General features: G+C 30.9%; 1 protein-coding gene across 1 annotated transcript in view; it reads left to right on the top strand.

Annotated features, from left to right (window-relative positions):
* Window positions 1-1,631: 1,631 nt before the first annotated feature.
* The window catches only part of LOC108768597 (follistatin-A), a 40,415-nt gene continuing 30,613 nt past the window's right edge, over window positions 1,632-11,433 (top strand). Inside the window, exons 1-2 of the mRNA XM_018519079.1 lie at window positions 1,632-1,657; window positions 1,749-1,915. Coding sequence (XP_018374581.1) covers window positions 1,632-1,657; window positions 1,749-1,915 — 193 coding nt within the window. The remainder of the gene's footprint in view (window positions 1,658-1,748; window positions 1,916-11,433) is intronic.

The following is an 11,433-nucleotide window of genomic DNA, read 5'->3' as shown; positions in this document are numbered from 1 at the left end:
TGCTCAATAAAACCAGAATGTTATGAACACAACTTTCACATGTATGTAGTTTGTTTAAAGCGAAAATATTAATATATGTGTTTTATGCCCTTACAACCTTCTTAAATGCAAGCCAATGTAAGCCGAAATATTACCATCCAATGTGTCGACTTATAATGGCTTGCATTTTTTACTCATCTTGATTTATTTCTTTGAAGCCTTATTATTCGAGATAGAGATATTGTTTTCATAGTCCAATAAAACAGACCAATTAATATATAAATCCTCATGTATGAATTTTCAAGTTGGAATTTTTAAGTAGTTGAAGAAATGACTGTACGTGTGCATAAAGGCTGGCACGGTATCATATCGAAAACGAATAGGCACTTTAATCGACAGGTTGTATCTTGCATGCCAACGTGCCTGTAGAGTCTATCTGTTGGATAATTTACACACACACACGCGCGCACACACATACACACACGCACGCGCGCGCGCACACACATACACACACGCACGCACGCACGCACGCACACAAAACTCTGTTATTTAAAACATCTAATCTCTAAAACTGAAATTCTAAAGTTATGATATATCTGATAATTCCATACGAAAACGTCTTAAAGTCCTACACCGTATATTTGTACTCGTCATAAAATAAAATATCAAATATAATATTTCTTATTCTCATACTTACCACTCAAATATGGTTATAAATTATAATGCAGTAATGATAAAGTACAAAATCAAGAAATAAAAGACACCGTGGCTGATTCTTTTTCCATTTATTTCAATAGAATCCGTGATATACACCATTGATGATTAAATTTGTGAAATTTAAATATAAAATGTAAAAAATTTCATTTACTTCATTCATAAATGAGAAATGAAAACAATTTTATTTTTGTAAAACATATTTAAATATACATACTACACGAAAGAAAGAATTTGTTATGAACCGAATCAACGTAAATCAGAATTAATGATACCAAGAGAAAAAAAAATGCTGCAATTTTAATTATCGTTATTTTAAAAAAAGTAATTTGTAGTAAAATACTTAAAAGCTTATTTGATCCATCTGCTTTAAGTAATCCTAAAGGGGTCATTTCACACAATCAGATATATACATATATGAACCACAATACAAAGTACTGAACACAATACAAGGATTTTGATTAACAATTCATTCAAGTATCTTTAAATAACGAAAAAACAAAATGTTAAGATTTGATATTTAGCAGTTTTTTTGCAAAAAAAATATTTAATATTATATTCAATCAAATACACACGCACGCGCGATATTTTATATAGGTTATTAAATATTTAAAACATAAAATCGTATCATTAAAAAAAGGGAATGTTTATTCAGTTAATTTTCGTTAGATTAATGTTTACTACATATTTTAACTTGAATTCAATTGCTTTTTATAGAAATAAAAATCACAAAAAATTGAAAATTGTGGTTAAGACATGTTACAATGAAAAGACGACATTATATCGTATGCAAGGAGAGATCATAATTTTGTGCTGTGATGTAATCATAGCGAGCTGTAAATAAAAAAAGCTAAAAGAGAAGAATTTGGAAGTTGTGAAACTTGTCATCTGCACGGACAGTGAGCTTGTTCTTTATAAATATGTAACAAATTCTCTAGATGGCCACTGCGGCTAATAACTTGTTGTGAATTGCGAATATATTCCAACCATCGTTATTCTATACAATATTCTATATGTTGTATAGAATAACGATGATGACGGATTGGTGCTGGTAGTAGTGATGATAGTGATAACGATAGTGATGGGGGTGATGGAAGTAAAGGTGGTGGTGACGGTGATGGTGGCAGTGATAGTGACAGTAATGGTGGCAATGATGGTGATGATTACGGTGATGGTGATGACGATGGTGATAGTGGTGAAGTAGTGGTGGTGATGGGTGATGGTAATGGTGATATTAGCTATAAAAAGATAAAGAGCGAGAAAACTCGATGAGAAACGAGTGAAGTTTAAAAAGAACGAATAGAGGAGAGAAAGAAGGGTGTAACTGGGCCAAACGGTAACTACGTCGCGGTCTAGACACGCCGAACTGTGCCGTTCGGCTTCCCATCATGCTTCCCTCCCCTCTCCCTTTCTCAATTCTCCTTTCTCCTTTTCTCTTCCCTTTTTCTCATCCTTCTCTCTTTCTCTCTCGCCTCTTCTATCTCATCTTTTCTCTGTCCTCTTTTTTGCTTTTCCTTTTCTTTCCTCTCTCGTCTTCTTTCTTCTCTTCTTTTCTTCATATCTCACTCCATCGCACTATATCGAGTAAAGAAATTAATGTTTCGTATTTGTCAAACTTTCCCTTTCGTTTCATAACAAGGTAGTAATAATGATTTCGTCGTCTCTTCCTAGTGACGATGGCACGTTTCGTCAATTACTTGATAAATAATCGGCAGAGGCGGTTTCACATTAATAGATAGATTTGCAGTGTTAGTAAATTGAACAATAAGAAAAGAACATTTGTGCAACATGTGTGCATGCGTGCAAGCATGAAAGCACTTTTAAAACACGCACCACTCTATAAATAAATAACTATGTAGCAAAACCATTGTTGAGAAAATGCGAAAATATCAAGTAAATTCTAATTTTATCAATAAACACTAATGAAGATAGAAAGGCGATATAGTAAAAAAATGACAAATAATAGAAATAAATATTATCTGATTTTTCTATGCAAGACAGAGGAAGATCACCACTCTTTTGGACAATATTTCTTAAACAAAAGTTAAAAATAAAACTTAAAAAAATAAATACCGACTATAGAAAGTGTCTTCTATCAAATAACATAGCAGTGTTTATAATACTGTTTGTAATTTTACAATAATCAACTTTTTCGTAAGATAAGCAAAAACAAACAAAATGGGCAAAAATTTACCAAAATAGGCTTCAAAACTGACACAGTAGGCAATAAGTAATACCACACATATATATTCCTATTCTTTTTCTTTCAAAGGAGTCATCTGTACACAAAATATCTATAAATGAATATATTTTATGTAATAAGACTTTCTAGAAGTCTTTCACTTCGATATAAATATTTTTTGTTAATTTATATACATATTTTATACTGTTTTGTAAGATGTAGACATATAACGCGCAGTTTCTTTTTTCTTTTTAAGCTTTTTTTTTATATAAATACACGATTGCTTTCATCTTCAATAGGTAATTTCTATTTGTGACACTATACAATATATACCTATATAACGCAATACTGTAAAGATCAAGTTAGCTTATGGTCTGTTTTACAGACAGGTGTGCCGGTTTACGCTGCACTCCAATATTTTATATTTAAAACCGTATTATGAAAAAAATAAGAAAGAAAAAATATTAATAAAACTGATTTAGGAAACCATAAAATATGTAAAACGATGTAATATTATCAATAATATAGCCTGCACTACTATTGAAACAACACAATTTGCAAAAATAATTGTAAGAATTTTATTTTCGCATGTGTAGAATTTGTTTTTAGCTGAGTTTGCATAGAAATAAGCCACAATTAAATATATGAATTATGAATTTTTACTTCTTTAATTATCTAAACAGATCATGTTTTTGTCAATACTAATAAAGAGCAATACTTAATTTCCGAAAAACAAGAGCGTGTTTCTTCAGGAAGCCTATACCAGTATTGGTGACTTTTCTTTACAATTACATATAGTTTAATCATACAAATATATCGCATAATTACGCATATAATCGTCACCAGGCGTATTGGCACATATTTGACTAGGTCAGTAGTATAAATGAGCCAAGTTTCGAATGTGTGTTATTATCATTCTCAAACAGATACATATATCAATTTTATGTGTGTTAAATGAATAATATATTGTTATATCTAATTTTAAATAAAATTATCACATCTGCACTTTATTTTTATAAATATTTATAATCAATAAAAGAAATCATTTGCCTTTGTTCAGAATTGTTGAAGATTTGCTTCCTTATACAAACTTTTAAAATCGTCCTAGCTTGTAATATAGAATACAATAGAATTTATTCACTTCAGCTTACAAATTTGCCAAGAAAGAGGCTTGGTTTACAATTTCTTTCCTTACCACACTCATCCATCCACACATACATACCAATACAATACTAAAAGTAAAAAAAAGCATACCTAACCTACGTAACCTATCCATACTAACTAATTCTTATCTCTACTCTTTATTGCTTAATATTCTATCCTCTCTTATACCTTGCTTATATACATATACTTATGTACCCACACAGCATCAAATGTCACCAGAATGTCGTTAAAATATTTTAAATGTCTTTTACAGAATATTTTATTTGAAATATTTCTGCAAACACATCTAAAGATATTGCATCTAGAATACTTTATTTGGGAAATTCTGGAGACATTCTATTTGAAATGTTACATTTGCAATGTTTTGTTAATGTTCTAGAGACGTTTTGCTTCAAATCTTTCTGAACGTTTCATATGAAAGTGTGTCTGGCGATATTTCATTCGAAATATTTAAGAATATTGCAAATAAAATATTCTAAAAGCATACCATTTGAAATATTACATTAGCAATATTTCCTTAATATTTTTGAGACGTTTCGCTTCCAATCTTTCTGAATGTTTCATATGAAATATTCTGGCAATTTCTCTCCAAAACGGTACATTTGATTTGATTATTGTTATTATAGTTTCTGACAACATTATATTTGAAATATTTTAGAATGTCGCGAATGAAATATTCTAAAGACTTTGTATATACGAAGCACCCCTACAGCACGAAATATTACAGCAATATTGCTGCAATCTCTAAATTTTAATATTTTATTGGAAATGTTGCAACAATATTGTAAAATATAGTAATTATAATATTTTGTAGAAAATATAAATATTGCAATATTACAATTTAGTAAATAAATACGCGGCTTCGCCACGAGAGGGATAAGCTTGTTATAAGAAAAAAATATCTAGGAATCCTATAAGAAGAAGTACGTAAATCGAGTGTTCTGGAGATTCTCAACCCTTTTTGAAGCGTGTTTGGATTCCCACCCGGGTGTTCTCCGGGTGTCATTGCCAAAATGTTTCTGAGATGATCATCAGAATAATTCAGATTTCAAATGTAATACCCAGACAGTACAGTAACGTTTTAAAAATGTATTTAAAACGTACATGTTGGACGTTTTGGACTTATTAAATACATCCAGATTAGATCCATGGATATTTTAAAAACGTTTAAAAAATATCCAGTGTTACTTTGGACTTTTTAAAAACGTCCATTTTAGGACGCAATGGACTAAAACTGGACCAAATTAATACATTAAACAAATTTTAGATCACAATCAAGACAAAATGATTCTTATATGAGTATTATTATTGATTAATATCTTATTCCATAATACGCATCATAAAATTATAATAAAAAAAAGTTTTTCCCTGAATTCGGGAACTAATTTCATAGTGCTTCGAAGCGGTCACTCATCCGGTTACATACCGCCATCCACTATGCTTGATTTCTGAAATCGTATGGAAACCGTTACACTTCGATGATCCACGAATACCTATATAATCATGGATGTATAATTACGATACATCTGTTCAATATGATCCTAACAGAAATTTGTGCAGTTCAACTGAACATCCAGTCAATTACTGTCTAATATTTAATCTTAAATGTTATTACGACTATTTTCAGGTTAAGAAATCATACGCTGTACTTTCACAGTACCAGTTATCATGTACAGTAACAGTATGGTAGCGGTATTTTGTGAGGATATCGTGGAATATCGCACGCTTAGTTATCTGGGTAGATTTTTTGTCGTTGAAAATTTTCATCACAGCACAGATGTCCTAGGAACGTCCATGGGACGTTCAAAAGATGTCCGTACATACTAACAAATATGGAATTCCTCGCGCGGTCTTAAAAAAATGTTCACTTGTCAAATCAGCGAAAGCAACACGTCGCGAGCAGATTTAGAAAATTTTTTGTATGAGATGAATATTTTTAAAATGTCCAAATGTGAACATACTTTGTACGTTGAATAACGTATGTTTTTAAAACATTCGTACTAAGTCCATGGACGTTTGGACCAGATTGAAACCAAGTCTGGATGTCGTGTGCTGTCTGGGTATTCTGGCCACATTCTGGCGACATTCAGAAGTGCGCGGCTCCGCCACGAGAGGGATATGTTTCTCGTAAAGAGAAAACGTCCAGGAGTTCTATAAGAAGGAGTACACGAGTCTCTTGGAGATTCTTAACTTTTTTTGAGCCGTGTTTGGGTTCTCATCCGGATGTTCTCCGGGTGTCATGTCATCCTTGTTTAACGTTCGGTAAATAACAGGGATGGAATGATACCTGGGTGGCTTTCGGAAAAGAAAACATTGTAAACGTAATATTTCAAATGGAATATCATTAGAATATTTCAAATAAAATATATCCTATGTGTAACATCTCTGGATGTTTGCAGAAACATTTCAAATGAAATATTCTGTAAAAAAAACCATTTGAGACATTCTGACGACATTCTGTTCACATTCTGGTGACTTTTCGTGCTGTGTATTGTAAAACGTTCCATAAATTACTGAATGTCTCCAGAATACTAAATATTGCCAGATGCGGACATAAGACATTCAGCTACCATTGGTAGAATATTTCTGAGATCGTCACCAGAATATTTCAGATTTCAAATGTAATACTCTGGCCATTCAGTGCTGTGTAGGTACATATATACAACTGCGCATACATCTACTTATACATCAATCTTTACATTCAACTGTCTCTTTATTATAATCTATTTCACCTAGTCTGTAATATGATATCAACAACTGTGGCGCCAAGTTAAATTCTACTATCAGAATGAAAAGTAAAACTCAAGTGCTACTATCTTTATTTATTATTTACTTAATCCAAACGGTACTATCTTTAATTTTTATACAATGAAACCTAAGTATACGTATATTTATTGAAGAATCTTCCTATTCCAATCCAAATGGTTTAAATTCCTCTTGAATGAAATTATTATATTACAATTCACATTCAAAGACATTTCCTCTTCCACACACACACACACAACTAAAGTAGTGGTTATTTAATTCTCCTTCAAAATATTATACAAAACATGACAAACTTGCGTTATCTTGCTCAATTTAAGTGTTATCACAAAAATTAAAGAATTAACCGCATAAAATGAAAAAATTTAATATTTTACTTAATCCAAATGGTACTATCTTTAATATTTATACAATGAAACCTAAGTATACGTATACTTATTGAAGAATCTTTCTATTCCAATCCAAATGGTTTAAATTCCTCTTAAATGAAATAATTATATCACAATTCATTCAAAGACATTTCCTCTTCCAACTAAAGTAGTGGTTATTTAATTCTACTTCCAAATATTATACAAAACATCACAAACTTGCGTTACCTTGCTCAATTTAAATGTTACCACAAAAATTAAACAATTAACCTCATAAAATGAAAATTTGAATTTAAATAAAAAAATTTTTCATGTAAAAACACTTGGCGCTGCTACATATGATAAATAACATGGTAGGATAATAGTAAAGCATAAATGTAAATAAGAAGGATAAGAATATAATACTTAAAAAAATAATATAAATAAGAAGCATATTAATAAGAAAAGTCATAATCATATTAAAAAATTAAAAAATATGAATATTTCGAAAAATAAGAAAAATAAAAACCATTCCCAATGAGAGTTAATATATCTAGCATGTGTATATATGATTGAGTTATAGAGTCGTGTAAATTATGATCGTTGTGAATGCTATTAAGTTTAGATCAAAGAAAAATAAATTTAGACTTGTAAGACATGCATTATGAAAGAGAATTTATTATTAATTTTATTATTACTTTTAAATTATATTACAATTATATTATTATTGTTACTTTTAAATTATATACAATTATCTTTTATTATTTATTTTTATAAATTACTATTCGAATTTTAAATTGTTCTTATAATTTTTCTTACTCTATCTAGCAGCGCCAAGTGTTTTTACATGAAAAATTTTTCTATTTAAATTAAATTTTTTCATTTTATACGATTAATTCTTTAATTTTTGTGGTAACATTTAAATTGAGCAAGGTAACGCAAGTTTGTGATGTTTTGTATAATATTTGGAAGTAGAATTAAATAGCCACTACTTTAGTTGGAAGAGGAAATGTCTTTGAATGAATTGTGATATAATTATTTCATTTAAGAGGAATTTAAACCATTTGGATTGGAATAGGAAGATTCTTCAATAAGTATACGTATACTTAGGTTTCATTGTATAAAAATTAAAGATAGTACCATTTGGATTAAGTAAATAATAAATAAAGATAGTATCACTTGAGTTTTACTTTTTATTCTGATAGTAGAATTTAACTTGACGCCACAGTTGTTGATATCAAATCGTTCGTACAAATAATACATACCATTAGATTAATATTCATTATTTATTTAATTTGGCATGGTATAAAGAAGTGGGATTTAACTTGGCACCAGTTCTTGATATCAAATCTTTTATAGGAATAATACATAAAATTTTTTTGATAAAATTTTGATGAATTTAACTTGGCGCCAATTTTGTTGATATCAATTATACGAATATGATACATATCATTAGAGTTAAATAAATTATTTTTTCTTTGGAAGGAATAAAATGGTAAAATTTAATTTGTTCGAATTACATTGAATTTAACTTGGCACCAATTGTTGATATCAAATCTTTTATACGAATGATACATATCATTAGTTTTACTTAACAGCAAACGTGATTAGTTATCAGTTTCACGGCCGATTAAGTAATTGGCGTTGGTGAAACTGGCCCAAATGGTAATTCTTTACGAGAAGCACCATTTGGGCCAATTTCACCAACGCTTAGCGCTTTTTTTTATAAATTTAAGATAACAGAAATCAATTAAGAGAGAATTACCAATGTGAGCCAACAAAATGTTTTTTGCAAAATGTTATATATTATGAATCATAAGTATAAATTACAGACGTTTCGACATCATTATTGTGTTTGCTTCAAATGTATAAACCATATTCTAGATATAGGAAGCAACTTTCTTTATTTCATTGAGACGCTTACTATATCTAGAATATGTTATTCCTACATTTAGTAATGATGTCGAAACGTCTGTAATTTATGCTCATAATTTATAATATTGATAAAAAATACTATAAACATAGTATAATTATTATATGAATGTATAAGTAAAAACAGTGTGTATAACTGTCAATTAATGTAAGGCAAGATTGTTTAAAACTACTTAGGGCGACTGTTACCAACGCCGATTAACTTAATCGATTAACTCAATCAGCAGTATAGCTAACGGCAAGTCTGTATATTGTTCTTATTATTATGTTCATGATATACTTTAATCTCTGTGTTCCTACTTAATTCTGTCTATAATAGAATGACTGCTGATTGAGTACCGAGGTTGGTAACAGTTGCTCTTAGAATATTATAAATGTAGTCAAAATATAATAATTACAGTAATATGAACCAACAGGAAGTATGTATATCGTTCTTACTATCTTCGTGAATCATACATAATAATAACTAGATAATTTGCGGAAGGAATGAAATATAATAATACTTGTGTTTATTACATATTTGTAAATTCCATTTGAGAAAAATCTTCTTGATATGCAATAGCTCCTGGCAGACTTGGGAAATTGTTCGTTGCAGATAAACAGATATCTAAACCATACGTGAATGAATTTGACAAAGTTCTAAATTTTGTTCCAAACATCTTTGTGTAAATTGCATTTGAGACAAACCTCGACAAGAAACACATCATGAAACGTATCTTTAAATTACAAGTTACATAATAATGTACGTACAAAGTCGAACCTCCTCGAGGTTAATAAAATCATTCAACGCATTTTTGCACTACCGCGAACCGAGTTATTAATTATTATTGTTATAATTAAAGTTGACAGATATCCAGAGGAGATCTGTTGCATCGATAGCATAAAGGAAAACAATTCTGCTTTACATTCTGCTTTACAGACAAATATTTAACCAAACAAATATTCTGCTGTATAATTTATGCCATCAATATGACGGATATGTTTCCTAACCTGAATAGTGATCAACTTTAACGATCTCGGTCTACGGAGTAAAGCGATACATTTTTACTTGCCAGATTCGTTCATTTCGTGCAAATGTAGAAGCAGAAAATCACTTACGTGTCCTCTATGCCATCGATGTGACAGTTTTCCTAACCTAATCATCAGCCACAGAAAACGGACACATGTGTCACATGTGTGATGTGACCATGCACATTGCCAGAGCCATATTTGTCTCTAGCGCCGAAAAATCCAAAAGGACATTTCCCTTACCCCATAGCCCTGTCGACGACGGGTGGCACCCAGTTGGACACAACTCAATTGGACACGAGCCACTCACAGCGCTTGAGACTACAAAGCTCTTAAGCACCGGTCGCTGTGATTGGTGATGTCCAATCGAGCCGTGGTCAATCGGGATCACCCCGTCGACGATGACGACGACGACGTTTCTTAAATTAAAAATTTCAAGTTCGGATTTTGCATCGCAATATCTCCGCTCGTAGAGCACGTAGTGAAAAAAACAAAAACACTTTCATTATACATTCCGAGCGGATGCAATCGATTGAGCACACTTAGAACTCAATCGGGACAGCGTTATTGAGATCCCATAATCGCCGTCTGGAAATTTTGACAGATTCGCGTAAAGTAGCCACGGCAGTGTCGCTGCGCTTGGCTTAGCGCCGAGACATTACCAATGTCTCCAGATACAAATCAATAGCGCAACTATTTTTGAACAAAATAGTAATATATAGGAAAAGAAATTGAAAAAGTTTTACGAGAGAGAGAGAGAGAGAGAGAGAGAGAGAGAGAGTGCGTGCGTGTACGTGTGTGTCTACTTTAGCTCGATTTTTAGCTAAGCGTCCATGCAGGGTTATATTGGCATTATTTTATCCACTATAAAAAAACCCAGGGGGTTTTCTGGGATTTACCCACTTAAAAAAATCCGAAATTTGTGAGGGTTTTTTTTAGTTTTATTGGGATTTTGAATTAAAAAAATAAATTTTTTAATCGGAATAATCGGTAACACATAAAAGGAGCGTATTTATAAATATTTAATGAATATAGGTATATTAAACTAACTGGTCTGATATAATGTTAATATATTATATCAATTTTAATACATACAGGGTGTACAAAAAGTCCCGGACCCCTTAAATATCTTGGAAAGTACACATTGTTAAGAAAAATGTTTAAAAAAAAGTTGTAGGGTTTAAAAAGATCTACTAATCATATCCGTCTGACCTTGGCAACGCCACCCAATGTCAAACGGATGTGATCATAGATTTTTTAAACCCTACAACTTTTTGTCTGAAACATTTTTCTCAAAAATGCTTATTTTTCAAAATATTTGAGGAGTCTGGGACTTTTTATACA

The sequence above is a fragment of the Trachymyrmex cornetzi genome, unplaced genomic scaffold, assembly GCF_001594075.2.
Source record: "Trachymyrmex cornetzi isolate Tcor2-1 unplaced genomic scaffold, Tcor1.1 scaffold810, whole genome shotgun sequence".
NCBI lineage: Eukaryota > Metazoa > Arthropoda > Insecta > Hymenoptera > Formicidae > Trachymyrmex > Trachymyrmex cornetzi.
This window is presented reverse-complemented; position numbering and strand designations above follow the sequence as displayed.